Here is a 19,016-nt window from a genome sequence, read left to right as displayed (position 1 = left end):
TGTCTGAGTTGGATTCAGTTTTTCTTTATTTAATTTACATCTTTACTGCGAAACCTCTCTCACGTGTGACTTCACCAGCTGGCACTGTGTATGTTTAGTATTTATTTATTTATTTATTATCACTCTCCGACACTTTATGTGGACCCCTGATGGCGTCTAAGCTGATAAATAAACATTGATAATTATCAAATGTGAAATGAAAGAACGATGAGAGCCCACTGTAGCCGGACAAAGGCTCGATTAAAGCCTCATAAAGAGGGGATCACAGAGATAAAATGGTGTGAACAGAGCGTTTCAGCTCCTTGACTCCTCCTGCCTGGAGGAGGAGGAGGAGGCGGGACTCGGTGCACCTAAACAGACGGAGGGCTCTTGCTTTGCTCTCAGTGTGTCAGTTCTGCATCACCAGAGGAGTCATCCGCACAGCTGTAGCAGCTCTGCCGGCCAACATAAACCCTGCGGAGGGAGAACCGTTTCTCCAGCCTGTCTCGGACCGTCCAGCCTTTGTTGCCGTCAGACAGCTGAGCACTGCGGGAGGACGAAGCTGCAGAGCCCGATCCGTCGGCGGCGGAAGGGACGTGATATGAACCCCTCATCGGCTTCACGGCAGCGCAGCTAGACAGCCCCGTTTGCGGGGGATCGAGAGGACATTTGTACCTTTAACCTGCAGCCGAAGGCCCGACAAAAGCGACAGAACCTGCAGCCATGCCCGGGTTTGATTACAAGTTCCTGGAGAAGCCAAAGAGACGCTTCCAGTGTCCGCTCTGCAGCAAAGCGATGCGGGAGCCGGTCCAAGTGTCCACCTGTGGACACCGCTTCTGTGACACCTGCCTGCAAGAATTTCTGAGGTAAGCTGTGTGTTTGTGTGCACAGGGATCCACCTCTTTGCAGGCGACACCGGAAATTACTGGCGTAGTTTCGGTCAAGCAGCAGTAAATAAAAGCATGGGAAGGTGTGCCCTGCTCACCTTTCTTCCGCCTTGCCTGGGTCTGCATTAATGTTGGTCTATTGTGTAGCTGCTGCCCAGAGCAATAACACAATATGAGGCCTGGTAAACAATGCCTGGCTTTAACCCTCCTTCTCTTGATGTCAGGTGTGTTATTTCTCTCTCTCTGCATGTGCAGCTTTAGCCTGGAATAATATTTCATCATTGTTAATTATCGCTTAGACTCATTAATGCGCAGACTATTTTTTTTTCTACGAGTGTAATCGTTATGTTAAAGTTTGGGGGTTTTCCCCCCTTTTACATTAATTTTTCATGCTGTGGTGATTGTGTCCTGCAGAGGGCCCCTGCCTCCCCATCCTGTCTGTCTTTCTGGCCTGGGGTGGATGAGTCTGCGTGGGTTGTGTATGTGTGTGTGTGTTTGAGTATGTTCTTGAGTCCAGGATTAGACAGTGGTTCATTGGTCGGGGGCATCTGGGGGCCGCTGAGGGACCTTTCGCTCAGAGGTCAGCAGGATGGCAGACCTCCTCACCTTTTAATCTGTTCAACACTGGACTCAGTGTTACGATCCCTACAAACAGAGTCTTTGTTTTGTTCCTTTTAAAGATGGCCCTGTTGCTAATTATCCCACTACACCTACAGGACTCTCAAGTAATACACAGAATCCCCCAACAGGTTACCTGCAGATCACACACACCTGCATCAGGAGCTTCTTCTCCAGTCTGATTGGCTGCAGTGTCACCATGTAAAGTAGTAGATGCGTTCAGATGGTTGACTTCTGATTTGTGTTTATGTGGTGTTTAGTTGCATTAAAATGTGTGCAGAAAAGCGCTAATGGCCCTAAAAGCCACATCACAAAGATTTAAAACAGGAAACAAACAGGTTAACAAATTTAGTTAATACTTAAATAGTTTTTTTATAAACTGAAAAAATTATTTTAAAGGTTAAAATTAACCTTGAAATATTCTGGTGCACTGATAAGTAAAATTTGTAGTTGTAATAATAGTGATAATGATGATGATGATAGGGGAAAAATCTCATTTTTGACCAAAATATCTGTTTTTAAATGGTTTAAAATTTCCTGCTTTTCTTTGTGTTATCTCATTTTACCTTAACTGCATTTGTGTTGTTTCCCTGTTGGTTGTGGACTTTGAGACACTGAGAACTTTTTTTTTTTTTGTTTGTTTGTTTGTTTTTTGAACAGAGAGTAGCCGATTAAATAAAAGATCTGATCTTTGTGTTACAGTTGCCTCTGTTAGTTTAAGCTGCTTAGTGTTTGCCCTCCACACTAGAAGGTCTAAAGACTTGATTGTGGGAGTTGTCATTCATAAGTTTGGCTTTTAGTTCCTTTTTTTTTTTTTTTAAAATCTGTACAGTGCGGTCTAAATGTGACTCACAGTGTTTTGGAAAAGCTGTCTGATTACCACATTTTTCTTTTCTTTTTTTGAGCAAAAGTGCCATCAGAACTTGATTCCTCCTCGATTTGAGAATTTGCTGGCGTAATAGATTCAAGTGAATGAAATGAGACTGAAGAACATTTGTAGTGTTTTGTGCTAAATATTTGAATTATTGGAGATATGATCATTAGTTGTTTCATGTGTAGGCTGAAAACTGAATTCACACATCAGATTTGAATAAAAGTAGATCTGGTCTTCGTTCAGACTATTGTTCTATTGTTTTTATGTTATGGAGTCTGGATGGGATATGGGTGACAGCTGCTGTGATGATTCAAATCTGAGCTGCAGTGATTAAATGGAAAGATAAATCGAGAAAGACAAAACACAAAGTTGCTTTTGTTTGAGACATTGAAGACGACTGTCTGCAGTGTCTGATGCTTTGCTATAGTTAAACGTCACATTATAATTGTTCAAATGTAGTTTTATGAGTCATAAAAATGCTGCGGTTTCTTGGTTTGTCGTTTTTCCTGTCGGCTGTTCTGCAGTTTAACATCAGTTATAAAATCAGCTATTTAGCTGAGACCAGCCTTCGGTTTTACTTGATGAAACACGAAGACACCCCGAGGGAAACTGGGATAACTTCTGTAAGCTCCACTTGCTTTCAGGAAAGACTGATGTCTTATTTGGTGATCATTCAGTCAGGCTTCCTGTGTCAGAACACGTTGACAGCACAGAGGTGGATTGACGCTATGAATATATTAGCTAGTTTGTCGTGAGCTGCTGGTTTGCAGTGTTTTGAGTCATCGGGAAGCCTCCTCTGGATTACTAAACAGCAGTAGATTGCATCTGGTTGAAAAGCAGAAAGAGTGCTGAACAAAGGGAGCGCGGGAGGAACAGTGTTGCTGCTGATCAATGAGTTTGGCCCGACGCTTTGTCTGCCTCATCCCGTCCGCCTCCATGTTCGTCCTCCAGTTTATGCTCTTTTTTTTTTTCTTTAACTCCCACAGACTGACTGAATTTAACTAAAGTTTCTCAACTTGTTAAAGTTTTGAATTGAGTAACATTGTGCCCCTGCGTGGTAGAGATGTCACATAATATGATTCCTCCCTGTACAGTTTACATGACCTAAATCAAGTGAGTGGAGAGCCTTACTGGAAGTGCATCTCCTCTTTAACAACACATCCTGAGTAAAGGAGCTAAAATGTGGGTGGTCGTTGTTCACAGGTCATCTGTTGGCCATTGATCAGAACATCATTCAATACTTAAAAGTATTTACACCTCTGATCAGTAAACTTAGGTGTTAGACTTTTTAGCACCCATTGTATACAAGGTTAAAACTCTATTTCCAACTTATTAACAAATATGATCTTACGCCAGATAATTAAATCTCTTTATTAATGGCCTAAAAACTGCAGAATAATGTATATAAACTTTTAAAACTGTATCTCTAAGTCAATATTCTGATCCTGATGTCTCCAAATTTGTTACGAGCCACTTAAAAAAGCTATTTTCTGAGCCCTTCATGAAGAGAGATGTGTGATAGTGGCACTAAGATGTCTAAATAAACTGTTTCCACATTCAGATTTATAATAATAGAATCAAAATGACGCACAAGGTCACACTGTTTCACAGTGGGAACTCTGATCGTGCTTCAAAGGAGATTTCCTGCTTCACTTCCCAGGTAGATTAAAGCATAAATAAACATCTATGTGAACAGCAAATAGTGTTTTAGCAGCTCTTCCGCCGTCATGAAACAGCCGACAGGCTTCGTTCTCACCTCTTTAATTAACGAAGTGTGCCAGTCGAGGCCGTCGAGCGTGTGCGCCTTTTGTGAGCACGATTCAAGTTTATTGAGGCTGACAGTCAGTAGTTAGCTAATGCATTGCCCATTGTGCAACTCAGCTGATCCTGTCTCTGAAGTTATTGAGGGCTATGTCACATCCAGTCCAGGCTTGCTTGGCCGGTATGCCCGCTTTCACATGGACGGCTCTGTCACCATCTCCGGAGACCCACTGCTCTGTCACAACAAGCCGCAAGTAAGCAAATGCATGACATTGCTGGAGCGTTAATCATTCTTTCTCAAGAAATAATCCCTCCGACTTATTTAGAAATTTATATGGAGCAATATAACTGGGTTATAACACGCTATGTGGTGAGTGATACGTGCTTAATAACCAAATTCCGCATGAGAAGATCATGAGATGATCGCAAATGACAGTAATGGCACAAGGACATGCAGAGTGCAACAACTACCAGGGTTAATGCACCATCTTTGTAATTTTAAGGAAATTGATCCCGATCTGCACCACGATGCAATGCCTTCTTCTGTTAGTCATGCTCCATGTGTCCTCCGAGTTTTGGTTTCACTTTTAGTCCTAATGTGACAGTACTTGTCAGGTGAAAGCTGTAATAAGCGCCGATGTGACGACATCCTAGGCTGGAGCCTATCCCAGCTGTCACAGGGTGAGATGTGGAGTACACCCTGCGCAGGTCCGTTCATGCTCACATTCACGCCTAGGGCTAATTGAGCATCAGCAATTAGCCTGTCTTTGGAGTGTGGGAGCAAACCGGAGTACCTGGAGAGAGCCAACGCAGGCACAGGGAGACTGTGCAAACTCCTTCACTCAGGGCAGGATTTGTTCTTATTATGAGGCAACAGTGCTAATATGTTATATAAATATTTTGTATTATACCTGTATGCAGATATAAGCCATGCGTGTTCAGATAGTTTTCTATCACCTTTTAAACCATTTATTTTGTTCATATGCAACTTATAAATGCCATGTAGGGTTATTTAAAGGACCAGGGGAGGCTAATCCTGTATTTCCACTTCAAAGAATGTCACAGTGGAGTGAAACGTCCCTGAGAGGCACTCAAGGAAACACATGAAGCGTTGTGGCTCTACTGTGTCTGAGCAGCCTCTGTTAGCATGTGATGCTAATGGCCTGTGTTTCCGCTTTGGGAGGAATGTGCAGCAGCAGCAGTCTTGGAGGTTCCCCCCCTCCAACACACACTTCTAAAGGGAGAGTCATGGGGTAAAAGCAGCCCTGCCCTGCAGCTTTAACACACTCTGCAATCAAATAGGAGTCACATGCCTCAGTTGCTCGGTGTCTACTGACCACGGCAGACTTTGTTTTAGCCACACTGAGGCTCTAATAAATGAGAATAAACACTTAATAGTTGGGCTTATGATCGAGCCACACATGCCAGGCCTCACGGCTCGGCAGTGCCGGGACTCCTGAGCCAGAGTAAAGCCTCACAGTGTAACTGTGGGGCCTCTGTGGGGATGATGCAGTGCAGCGCCACGGCCTTGACAGGGGTGTAATTGGTTTGTTCAGCTCGGGAGCATCTCTTCCTACAGGCCCTCCGCGCATTCGTACAGCACAACTGCTGACTTACCCGGAGTCACGAGTGGCTCCAAAGTGGGCTAATGTGAGAATTTTTCACGGCTCGATTATTCACTGTCCGAAAGCCAGGCCAGTGTTTTTCGCAGCAGACCTTGATTCGTTTTAACTTTGACATGTCCTCTGTGTGTAGCACAGCATTTTTCCCCACTCCTCACTGATGTAGGTGATACTCGCTTTTTCAGCTGTGCTCTCCCACGTCTTTTACACTGTGGATGTCCTGATGCACAGCCACAGAACACCTCGTACCTCACTCTCCTTCCTCTAGCATCTGTCTAATCTAATATGTGGGCAGTGTGGTAGTAAAAAACTGATAAGTCACCCGATTGGAAGTGTTTCCAAGAAGCCAAGTGGACTTATTAAAAGCTTAGTGTGAGCATTTTTGCTTAATAAACTATTTAAATGATTAATGAAATGGCTACATTGTTGCTATAATGATTGTCTGATTGGCTACTTTTTTAATAAATTAATGAATTGCTCTAACACTACAGTCAACAACTCTTTTATTACTTTGTTAAAAAGCCAAACCCTTTATTTTCAAAAAAGAAATCTATAATAAAATTACTTTCCTTTGTCTTTATGTGAAAAAAGTGGGCCAGCCCTTCTATATGGAAGTGAGTTATTTGCCAGATGACTTCTTGGTCGGGTGTGGTGAATTCTTTAAGTCGTGGGCGGCACTATGGTACAGTGGTTACCTCACTGTCACCTCATAGCGGAGAGGTTCTGAGTTCCTGGGATCTTTCTGTGTGGAGCATGTCCAGAATAAGTTTCCTGAAGGTGCTCCGGTTTCCTGCCGCAGCCCAAAGACATGCTCGTTAGTTTAATGGGCCATAGGTGTGGATGTGAGTCTCGGATATTCTCATTCAGTTTTCAGTGTGAAAGCTAATTTCCCAAAAAAGTAAACAATTTCTGTGCTGGTGAAATTTCCTCATTCAAAGCTGTTTTAATGAGTGGTTTATAAAGTTTCTATAAAGACTGTATTTGCTCTTTTACTGAAGCTGGTTTGTTAGGATGTGATTCTAAGACTAGGGATGGATATCGATTAAAATACACCTCACAGGTCTGATTCGAGTCCGTCGTTGATTTTGCATCCATATTCTGAGTGTAACACACGCAGGTTTTATCATCAGAGCCTGAACAGACTGTGGGAACAGAGCAGAAAAACAAAGTTTGCATGTGACTCAGGTGTGTAAAAGCTCCACTTGTTTGAGTTTGACGTCTGTCTTTGTAATGCACAGCTGTCAGAATCACAATGCCAGCATTATTAAGCTTGGAGGCATGATTCAGATGGATTGGGCAATTTTAAACTAGTTCTGGATTTAACCAAAACACTAAACAGGTGTGATCTGGGATTAGAGCATTTGGCCTGTTTGGCACACGATGATCTAAATGTGTCCCCCTTTTAACTTTGTGATGAATTCCCTTCTGTCCAAAGGGATGTATAGAGGCGCACTCTGGCTGCAGCGACAGGACGTTTCTTAAAGGGCTTAATGGAGCTGTGTTGTATTAGTGCTCAATGTTGTGTGTAAGTCTGCCACTTGAGGCAGCTGGGTCTTTGTGCCTCAGTGGGTGTCTGTGTCTGAATGGGAGCAGAGCCATGGATGACTGGTGAATGACTGCGTGTTCGCTGCCATTTCCATCCTGCGGTCCTGTCACAGAGACATTCACAGTCCCCCCGCAGGTGTCCCAACACTGCACAGGCTTCCTGGGTCCAGATCCGGAGACTCAACAGTGATCAGCGAGCAGCGCACAGAGAGATGCTGTGTTCAGGCGAGGCCTCCGCTCTACACTTTGGGGTCTGTGAAGGCCTCTCAGAGCTGTGCAATCAAGCCGCTGTCAGCTGTTGCACTCGGGGTGATGGAGCTGGAAAGGGTCCCATAAACTTTAACACATCAATGCATAGAAGGAGTCGGAGGATAAAGAGGCGTGCAGAGAAAAAAACATGGTGCGGGACACTGCAGCGTTTATCTGGGAAAAGAGCAGTTGGTGCTCTGAATGCCACCTAAATGTACCTGTAGAGTCGAGCAGCAGTCACCAGCTGCTGTGAAGGCGTGACACCCACACCCATCTAATTCTAGCAGCAATTACTGACAAAGAAGTTAGTCACTGAAAGTCCCTGAGCTCACCACACGGCTGGACTTTGAAATTAATGATTGCATGGAAAGTCACTGATGTTTAAAGTTTAACATTGACCAAGTTTACAGCCCAAGCAATCGAGTTCAGCTGCAGCGCAACATGAAAGTGGAGAAAAATATGTTCCTCAACCAGTGTAGTTTGGTTCATTTTGTGCTTTTTAAACTACAGGTGCAGCCACCCGGTGGCTTCACGCATGTTCTTGATTCATAATCGTGTCTGTAAGAAGCAAGCACCCATTCCTGTTGCAACCAGTGTTATTTCAGTTTAGCTGCACATAAGCTGAAGAGCTAAGTCTGAGAATATAATCCCGAAAAATAAAAGGAAACGACCTCAAATTGCCATGTCTCATGGGTGTAAGGAAATGGATGTTGACATCTAATAGCCCATAATTATCCGTGTTTAGACAGGAGAGGATGAAATGATCTGCAACCTACTTTAATGCTTGTTATAAACAGCAAACAGACTGAATTATTACACAGTCAGATTAAATTTGTTGTTTTTGGGCTGCGACCACAACGGGCTTCACGTGACTTTGCTTACATACCCCTGTTCTCTTGTGAACCCACTTCTTCCCCCCCCACGAAAAAAAAAAAAGTGCAGCAGGGAGAACAAAAATGCGTTTATGGAAGTCGTTCACTCCTGAGACTGACGGATAGATGTGAGCCGGGGCTGTTTCAGGATAAGACGCTTGTCTCCTGGGAGGAAGCGGAGAGAGGCTTTAGAGATGCAGCTGTGATGATGACATTGCTGAGAGAAAGCGCCGCGGCCAGTTCACACAGCTGCAGAGGCCCTCCAGTAGAGAAAAGATGTCATTATGAGATACATATTTTGACGGATGTAAAGAAACGAGAGCGTGCGCTCGGGTTGGGATGAAACTCGGAGCCACTTTGGGCTTCTGATGGAGATGTTTCACATTCAGGTTGTGTCATCTGGATGTGCTTTTTATTTGTTTTTTAATAATAATAATTCTTCTCTTCTGAAAGGCCCCTGAAACCGATTATGCGAGCTCAGACAGGAACACATCCTGAATGACTTCGGAGGCTTACGCTGACTTCTCCATGAAGCCAGACTATCTGACCCCACACACCGTGTTTCCACTGCTGTTTGTGGTTTGTGTCAGAATGTTTAGATGAAGGTTAATTTGCGGTTTAGGGAAAGTGAGTCAACTTCCATCCACTTGAATGACTTCAAATCATGGATTCATGTTACCTGATGAAGTGCCGGTATAACAGCCTAAAAATAAAAAAAAATACAGGTTTGTTGAGATAAAAGCAAATTGTGGCTTATTACAAGTGCAGATTTGGTTCATAATACTTAAAATGAAGACGTAGTTTGTTACAATATAGCTTTTGTTGTGCAGTTGTGGTTGTTTTTATTGCCTGTCATGAGACTGTAGTCACTGACTCTGTAAGTATGGTAAAAACAGGTAAGGCGGGCAACAGGACGATTATTTGTAGGTAAAATTAGGGCTAAAAGTGCTAATTAACGGATTAGTTGCTCTTTAGAAAACATTTTTTACATTGTGGCTGTAACTGACAGTTATGTGGCGGTAGTTAAAGTAATTTAACAGGCTTAGGGAGATATTAATTCAACTAAATGACTCATTAATAACAATACTAGGTTCACGTGAAGCTTAGTGAAAATTAGCAACTGCAAGTTAATGGTCACAGCAGGTCAAACGAGGCCGTCTCAACAAAACTGCAAAGAACTGAAGAAATGTTTCGGAAGATAACCAAGAAATTTGTTCAATTCCCATATAATTGACTGATTTTCTTGCTACATCAAACTGATTTCACCAATCTTCTGTGTTTTTTTTTTTTTAGATAACACTGATTTATGGTTTCTGAATGTTATGCTTTGTTATGCGCTAATACCCTTAAGGATCTGCATAAAATCCTCAACGGGAAGCCCAAAATCCAACTATGCATGGACCTGAAGTTTTGCCGTTTAGTTATTTCCTTCATAAAGACGACATTCGACAACGTTCCCAGTACCCTTAGTGATGAGTTTTGAAACCTCGGTATATGTCGATAAAGATTTATTAACAATAGTTTTCAGGGTTATCCAAGCAGAGACCACCCTCACTAACTTGTGATGCACACCGAGTCATCTGGTCTATATGCAGGCCTGAAATATGACAGAAACTGTTCAGCTCAGAAGAGAGCTTCAAGGGTTAGTCCTAGCTGGCTTTTAAAGGGTAAAGAGTTGAGTTATTTATCTATTTATTTATTCACCCAAAACATGATAAGCAAGGCAAACAAACAGGAAAAACCACAGGCTTGCCTTTACCGTAACCCACAGAGGTTGCAGCCAAGGCTGTGTAAATAGGATGTAATGTCTCCCAGTAGATGCCTGGTTTGCATGTAACCATGTGAATATGCCTGTGAATATATTCCTGAGTGTTCGTGAGGCCCAATAAGAGGCCGTTATAGACATGCCTCGACTTGCCCTTGCCTATAAGAGCTCCTTTAAAATGAATCCCGCAGCCCTTTGCGCCCAAACAAAGGCTGAAAACATTCCTGCTATGCATTGAAGCACCTTGCTCCTCGCACAGCGAGCATGCTGGGACCGAGCTGCTCAGCCCAGCCCTGGTGCTGGACCACAGCCAACTGGCCCAGATCTGAAAAGCATGACTAGTGCTTACATGTGCCCGAGTATGCATGCTACGTGAAGCGGCTCAGATAATAATATATGTATATGAAACAAAACATGCTCTCTGCCTGTTCGCGCTGCTGATTTTAGGGTTCAGCGGCAGATACTTTAAGGTTTGAGTGTTCAGCCCGGCTCCATCTGCTCCCCTCTCGCACTAATCGACTCGCCGCTCGTTCAGCGTGTTTATCTTGTGCACAGGTCACCGAGCTGACGGACCCAGCGCACCGACACACGTGTTTCGACTCTCACACAGATTATTCCAGCAGGGCGCTTTCTCATTTGAAGCTGTAAGGCTGAAATCGCATCTGGAGAGTGCAAGCAGACGCCATCAAACCTCAAATTAGGGCTGATTAACGAGTTATTTTCAGGCAAAAATACTGAACATTTTCTAGTTTCAGCAGCTGAACTGTGAGGTTTTCTGGCTCGTATTTAGTTTTTTATATTTAACAGTCAGCGGTGGGCTGTTTGGACTGTTCTCACCAAAATTTCATCAAATAATCGGTGAAGTAATCTGCCAGCAGATAGAATTCGAACTGGTTAGAGTGATGAAGACGTCACCTTGGACTAATACTGAGGAGATATGACTGTGGAAAGATTTCTGAGAAGTAATTTCGATGAGGCAGCAGCTTTGTGAGTTTATTTTACTTGAATCTTCGTCAGACTTCTTTGTATTGAAGGTGACATCTTGTTATTCATGAAGGAAGTGAAACTTATGCATACTTTTAGACAAAACATCTGTAATCTATCCCCGAGTGAGAAATGTGCCCTAATGCAGCTTTTTGCGTGCAGCTTATGCGCCTTAAACCACATGCTCTTGTTTTGTCGACTCAATGCCTCTTGTTTGCATCAGGGAGTAGTCTTTAGGGTTTCGGGGCTGACAGGAAGGCATGTGAGGAATCTCTGTTCGAGGTCTGAAAGCGAAGCAGCTGGGAGCGGGAAGTTGGCGGCTCGCTGCCGAGGCACCTGTCCTCAGTGAAAGGCTCCTCTGTCGAGCCGAACAGGTGTCTGCAGAGCAGTTAAGTCCCTCGCTTGAAGTGAACACACTCTGAATTATAGTCATTTATCCACAGGGCCCTCCGTCAATGTTAAGGTCACTGTCCATTGGCCCTCAGCCTTTCCGCCTGCCCTCTTTTTTTCAGTGACGAGGGCTTCCTTCCTGCCAACGCTCTACATCTTCCTCTCATCTAGTTTCCTGCGGTGGCCCTTTAAGCAAACAGCTCAATGACTCCCTTGTGTTTTTGCCTCAGGATCTTTCTCACAGCTCATTTACTGATACGTCAACGCAGCGTTATTGTGCCTCCTCCTCCTTCCTCCTTCAGAACGGGCCAACTTTGAGCCCCTGATGGGATGGCGCAGGAAGCGATCAGGTGCACCTCCGGATGGGTCAGTCACCCTGTTCAGAATGAAGGAGCGTTTGTTTACTTCACCTCTTCAGCTCAGAGACTATAGAAAGAAGACTAGATCAGCTGATTGTGGGTTTAGATTATTATTAGTTATTAGTTTCCAACAAGCAGCAGACAAACAAATGATACTAATTTCACTGCTGACAATCAAGAAGCCCTGCAGTAACAAGGCTACTTATTTAACGTCTTGCTTCAGAAAGTGCCATACAGACACCCCAATTAATACTGCAGCTCAAGCAGTGCAGCTTATATTCCAGCTGAAAAAACAAGGGTTTATTATGAGTAATGGATGACATCTGTATTTGTTGCTAATTCCTCTATTTTTCCTCCTCCTCTTCTTTTATGCGCTGATTGAAAAATCTTGTCATTTATCTCATTGTTGCTCCCAGCAACAGGGGCAGGTTGAAGAATCGGTGCTCGAGGAACAATTCAAACCGAGGCGTTTTGAAACAAAGGAGGCGATTTGACGTCAGCGCCTCGCCGAACAAAGAGACCGCATCCACAGAGCAGGCAGAGAAGTGGACAACTGCAGGAGGCCCAGCTTTGAGGTGCCTCACAGATCAGGCACGTGGGAGGGGGTGTGGGGAGGGGGCTCTCTGTGTTGATTTGTAGGGACTGAGCCTGATAAGGAGAAGCCAGAGCCACAGCCCGTCTGAGGTGTGATTCCAGTAGCTGATAATAAGGGCAGCGAGAAGGGATTGTGTGTGTGTTTTTTGTGAATTAGTGCACGTGTGTGTGTGTTCACTGTCAACCATACACACACACACCTACTTCCAGTTACCATGGACACAAGCACAGGACCTAAAATTGTCACTGCCTGCCGGTGATGTGCACACCTCTCAGGCCCGAATCAGCTTACTGACACATCAGGAAAAAGGAGCTTTTCCGCTCGCAGTTCAGTGGAAATTCAAACGAGCCGGAAGCAGACGTTCGCGTTATGTAACGCTGATTTCTTCGATATCTGACAGTAAAGCGAGGCATTAAGGTGAGCAGGATTGAGGAGGAGAGTTAAGACGGCGCTGAGAGGCAAAAGTTTTCAGTTTTTCTGCCTGAGAGGAACACAAGTGACTCATAACACATCAGACTCGCGGCTGTGCCTCCCGCGCGCTGCTGCTGCGATAACAGTGAATCACAACGACGCAGATCGCAGACTCTGACAAGAGGAAATCCAAGTCGTTATCCTCGCTCCAGTCTTCGTTGTGACCTCAGACACACTCTGGCAAAGTTGCAATCTAAAAACTAAATTCTGTGCAAATTCATTGGGTCCAGACATAAAAACTTCTTTATCTCGGATTAGACTCGTCCATCTCAGGCCAATTCACATTTCTTCCTCTGTGTTGTTCCTGTGGGGTCGGACCAAAATAACTTCTTCACACAGCAAAGCTGATAATGGCTTACCCACACCTGCTATCTCTTCCTATCTCTCTCACACATAGCAGACCAGCTGTGAGGGAGTGTGTGTGGAGTACTTATCTTTGAAGGCCTGGGAAGAGCAGACAGCTGTTTATTGAAGGCAGGGCTTCTTTTTCTGGTGTATCTAGTTTGTTTAATGGAAGTTGCTGCGCATTATACTGACCCGAGGAAAGGAAAGGAAGGAAACAACAGTGCTTATTTATTCTCTGTGCACAAGTCAGACTCTTTTTCCTAAAATGCTAACTAATGCTATGCAGGATCAGCAGCTGGGGGTGCTTTTCTACCAGTGCACTGGTGACCTATTAACCATGATGGAAATATGGCATTTATGATTTGTACCAGCCTCCTATTTTTGTACCTGTGACATTTAGATGCCTCGTATAGTTCAGGCCTCCAAGCCACTATCTCAGCAGAGTAACCGATCTCAGTACTAACGCACATCAGCTGATGGATCAGCCGATATCCTTTAGCCCACTGTTCTAGGCTGCCTCCACCTGTAACAATGCTCTTGTCATTGCTTCTTTTAAAGCAGAGCCATACTGCCAAATATGAATTACATTGGAAGGAAATTGTTTTCATGTTTTGACTCATTAAACATTTTTCATTACATTTACTTTCACATTTTTGATGTTTTTAAGAATAAGGTACAAAAGCAGGTGGATGTTTTCCACCTGCTTTTCCAAGGTTAACAGGTGCACATCAATGAAAAGATCTGCTACGATCCATAAGCTATTACAAGTGGGAGGGGCTATCTGCATTGCCCACCTGCTGCATTCTCTCAGTGGAGTTGTGATGCAGAAGTTCTTTGACATAATCTGCAGACCGATCATTTGCTTCCTGAACTTGGTTGAGATGTGTCTGTGGTTTGAATTTGTTCACTTTTTAAAAAAAAAATCTGAGCTTGTTTTCTTTGCTCTAAATATTTCCAAAGCGATTGTCAGTCAGTCTGCAGTAAATAATAGCGTTAACTGATGAGTGATGAGCTCTGTGTTTCTCTGAGGCTCTTTCCTTGAGGGTATACGGCTCATTTGCTTGCTGTAAAAACAACAGTCTTCTTTGTCTGGTGAGGGCCTTGGCATTGAAAGTCGACTCCATAATAAACGAGCAAACCGAAGCACTCTCCTCACGAATTGCTATAAAATGTGATTTATGCTGAGAGCATGCAAAGCAGCAGCAGCAGCAGTTCCTCCTCTCCTCCTCTTCTGCCATGAGCTCATGCGCCTATAGGTACTAAATGGTGAAATTTTAGCTCTAAGTGGCTTTTGATTGATGCCGTGCCTCTGGTGGCCAGGTCTGTCCTAAATTCTCTTTAAAGTTGAAATGTCCCTCTTGGCGTCTGGGCGAAACAGATCTTGGCGGTTCTTAAAGTCATAAAACAAACCCCACAGAGAGCAAAACGAGGTCATTACGCAGGAAAAATGCTCTGCTAGGACCAGTTAACAAATCACTGGCATATTCCTCGTCATTCTTCCAGAGAAGATAAAATGGTCTTGATTTTTTTGTGTGTTTGTTTGTTTTTTAAAGGCATTTTGACCACATGCATTTAGCCAAATAGAATATAGAAGCCTACACCTCTGTGTGGAAATTTAGTTTTGTGTTTTGATGTTTTTTATTCCTGTGTGCGAAGCAGACATGCTCCATCGTGACCGATAGCGGCTCGTCTTACTCGCTGAACTGTCCTTGCATTTAAATCTTGAGTTAATCCAGTATTTGTGTGAAGGACTGATTTTCCCATCCAGTGTCCCAACTAATCAGAGAAAGTGTGTTCAAAGTAAAATGCTTTATGATGCAGAATATGCTTATCTCTGGATTTACTGGGCATTAACCTCCTCACCTCGCTGTCAACCATCTGTCAGATATGCTGACCTGCGGCAGTGTCCCAGCTCAGAGAGACGTTTATGAGAAGATGTGAAATGGTTTGCAAAGGAAGAAGAGTGTGGATGCTATTTCTGCTGAATATGAATGTGCAGCTAGCAGCTCAATATAGTGGAAGTGGGCACAGCCTGGCTCTGTGCGAAGGCTTTTGTGCGGATTAAACAAACAAGATATAAAGTGGTTAGTTAGTGAGCTTTAGAGGTGTTAGTAAGCAGATTTTGGACTGTGCCAGACTAGCTGAGCCCCCCCTCCTGTTTTCAGCCTACTAATGTGTTCTATGAAGCTGCACCAGGAGACCATGGAGCTGGCCTAGCTCTGTCCTAGAGTAAGAAAAATCCACCCACAATGATACAGAGACCTTTTAAAGAGCCAGGCTGACTGATTCCCTGTTTCCAGTCTTTGAACTGAGCTGACTGCCTCAAACTAAACACCGGAATGAAAACGTTTTCTTTATTCTTTTGAGCAGCACACCTCATGCCGTATTATTGCAGACGTCACAAACTGATTGAAAATGCTCTTATTTTGACAGGCAGCTTGTACAATAGCTCGAAGCGCGCTGCTGCTTCCACACTTAATCTGCATTAGTGCTGCGATTTCATGCTGTGCTTCTCCGTGATTGTGGCTCCAATAGCTGATTCATTAATGCTGTTTTGAGGGGGGAAATGAGGTGACTCTGTCTGCTACTGCGTCTCCGCTGCCATATGCATACAGTTGGCTTGTGGCTCTCGTTTGAGTAGGCCAGGCATTGCCTCCCCGTCCGGTGTAGGCGCTCCACGAGATTAACTGCGGCTCCTCAAAGCCAGCCGTCATCGCTGCATATTGCTCTTTTGAGCAGAAATCTGCCTTCTGAACTAAAATTAGACCAGCCATCTGTGATTAAAACTGCTAAATATCGCACGCGTCTGGAGAAATGTAGAGCATGTAGCTGCTTCCATTTGTTGCTGAATTATAGCTGATCACTCTCCAGCTCCTTTGTAGCTTTTGAATCTTCACAAATTGGTGACAGTGGATAGTAAAACAGAGAGTGGGGTATTTCTCACCTGCTGCAACCTTAAATGCAGCTTTTAGCACTTCTTCAATGGCCAGTAAGTCCTTCTCACATGTGTGACACGTTAAACCTCAGGACTTTCATTGATCTCCAAATGCAGTCCTCCACCCGCCCCGCCCCGCCCCTCCACAAACCGCCCTTCAGATCAAACGTAAAGCATCTCCTTTCAAGCTCTGCTTTCCTTTCATGTACGCAGTGCGGGCTCTGTTCGTGCGGGTACGCCTCCGTTATGGTGGTCTCTCTCGTTTCCTTTTTTTTTTTTTTTTTTTTTTTTTTTTCCACTTTTGCTGTATACTGAGTGGGTGAGGGTGACTGCACTCATGCATGCATGAGCTCAGCTCCCGGTACAATTGATGGGACCTCTCTCTTTTTTTCTCTCTCTCTCAACTCCCCCACCACCCTGCTCCCAGATCAGCAGCAGTTAATGAAAGTGGATTGATTTTCCTGTACCTCCTGCATCCAACGTTTAATCTGGGGGATGAAATCGACCAGGAAAACAAAAGATCCTACTGCATTCTGTTATATTATGTCTTTGATTGCCTGCCAAGTTCCTTAGAAAACAGTCTGCGTTGGTATAAAACTGGCATAACTGGCACTGACATCCATATGACTTGAGGCATTTTAGTGGAAGAGTTGGACCATTTGGGAAATGCACTTATTTGCTTCTTTGTCAAGAGAGAGGAGTGATACTGCTCTCTAGAATATTAGATCCTAATCAATCTTGTCTTGGGTAATTTATAATTGAGTGTTTTTTGAAGTTATCGGTGTTGTGCACATGCCTGCAGGTATTTAACAAACTTCGAGGCGAGGCTCCTGAAACTCTTGAACCTGATTTACCTTTTATCATTTAACTGTGCAGAAACCTTCAGATAGCTCTTTCTTTTTTTGATCCGGAGCTAAACTGACAAGCTGCTGCAGCTAACTTCATGTTTAACCTGGAAATGAGCGCTATCAATCATTAAACCCTTGCTCATTTCATAATATCCAAGGTGCGACCTAGGAGGACGTTTTGAGTTTATGACTGCTATAAATTCATAGTGTCAGTGGAGGAGCTGGAATTCAGTTTCTTTTATACCCCCTTCCTTTTTCTGTTAAAGACTCATGTCAGAGCCTGATCACTCTGATGGAAGGAGACAGTGTGGGGGGGATTATAACTACTTGTATGTGCCGTCTCCCCTCCTCACACACTTAAGGATGGATTATGCATCACCCAAGCTTGCCTCCAGCTTTCAGAAAACTACTCCTCCTCTTCCCTTCAGCCCTCCATATATGGTCTTCCTTCCTCCCCTCTCCTGCTTGCCCTCTGAAAGGTGTTTTTTTTTTTTTTTTTTTTTTTTTTTCTTCTTCTTCTTTGTGTTTTCCTCGTGGCTGTGTGTCTGAGCTGCACCTCTGGTCGATGAGATGAATCATCGTCATCTAATTGCTCTCAAATTCAGACCGACCGCCAGGTTTCACCTCTCGAGCGACTGAGTTCTACTTTTTATAATCGCACAAAAGGTTATTTCTGTCCAGGAGATGTAGGTGTGTGTTTTCTGGAAACCAATAACACATCAATGGAGCTTTATTGTGTAATGCTACAAGTACAACCAGGTCTTTGTGTGTAGAAATACATCAAAATTAAGGAAGTTAGCAGAATTATTATGTTATTAACTGCAAAATATGTTCAATAAAAGTTCATCCGTTAATAGCAAACCTGTGATAGCTTCAGTTTATCCCCTTTATTCATACAGAAAATGTAATCCTGCTCAAATGCATGCGTTGACATAACCAACATGGTGCTTATAACAAAATGAAGTATCTTATTGATACACGTTAGGAGGAATAATTAAATTTATTGGACAAAGGATGTTGGGGCCACCGGGAATGAGGACAAAGAGGAAAACCACAAAGATTGTTGGTGATTGGTGGGACAGAAGAGGATGTTAGGGATGGTGTGAGATGGAGACAGATGATCCAATGTGGCGACGCCTTAAGGGAGCAGCTGAAAAATAAAGAAGTGGTGACATAGGTCACGTGTTATAGGTGCATATTTATGATCATTTATTGCAGACCTTCTCAGGTTGTGCAATAAGATGAATTCAGGGTTTCAACAAGCATAAAGCAATAAATTAGCAATCTCTTGTTATGTTTTGGAAATTTAAAGGACAGTCCCTGGAAATATTCTCTTACTGTTGGGTCACACTTTGAGTACGCTCAGTCAGAGCTCTTAGATGACACGGAGCGCAGGGCAACATTCACCTTTATCTGCTTCCGGTGCTACTGCCGAGCTGACATTTAAAAAAATTAAAAACAAACAGATTTTTGTCAACCTTTGGATCCTGTGAGAACATGTGCGAACTCTCTCACAGATGGCTCGTGTTCACAAATGTCAACACGGTGAGGTGAACTGCACAGAGAAATGAATAACATTGCATAAGCGATGACGGCATGAGCAGGGATGGCCTCAGGTGTCCTGATCTCCACTGTTTTGTGTGTGATCAGAAAATTGCCTGCGTGTAGGCACGAAACAAATTCCCAGTAGCTTCGAAATCCACTTTTCTTCTTTTGTTCAGGTTTTTGTAGGTGGCGTCTGTGTAGCTCGTAGTAAAACCATCCTTTAATGGTTTTTCTATCTTGGTCCACATTTGTTCTCAGCGAGTGTGTTGCATGGGGTGCAGGAGATGAAGCCAGGGAACGAGGCCAGACATCCACCCACACACACTCACACTCTCTCCAGGAGTAGTAGTAGTAGTGCCTTTCTTCCACTTG

At 43.8% G+C, this 19,016-nt stretch overlaps 1 protein-coding gene across 1 annotated transcript in view; it reads left to right on the top strand.

The window, feature by feature from the left end:
• The first annotated feature begins 336 nt into the window (after window positions 1–336).
• The window catches only part of traf4a (tnf receptor-associated factor 4a), a 36,862-nt gene continuing 18,182 nt past the window's right edge, over window positions 337–19,016 (top strand). Inside the window, exon 1 of the mRNA XM_063493594.1 lies at window positions 337–845. Within this exon, the coding sequence (XP_063349664.1) occupies window positions 703–845 (143 nt within the window). The 5' untranslated portion in view covers window positions 337–702. The remainder of the gene's footprint in view (window positions 846–19,016) is intronic.

Source organism: Pelmatolapia mariae, linkage group LG14 (genome assembly GCF_036321145.2).
Source record: "Pelmatolapia mariae isolate MD_Pm_ZW linkage group LG14, Pm_UMD_F_2, whole genome shotgun sequence".
In the NCBI taxonomy this organism is placed as follows: domain Eukaryota; kingdom Metazoa; phylum Chordata; class Actinopteri; order Cichliformes; family Cichlidae; genus Pelmatolapia; species Pelmatolapia mariae.
The sequence above is the reverse complement of the archived record's forward strand: the minus strand, read 5'-3'. Positions and strand labels throughout refer to the sequence as shown.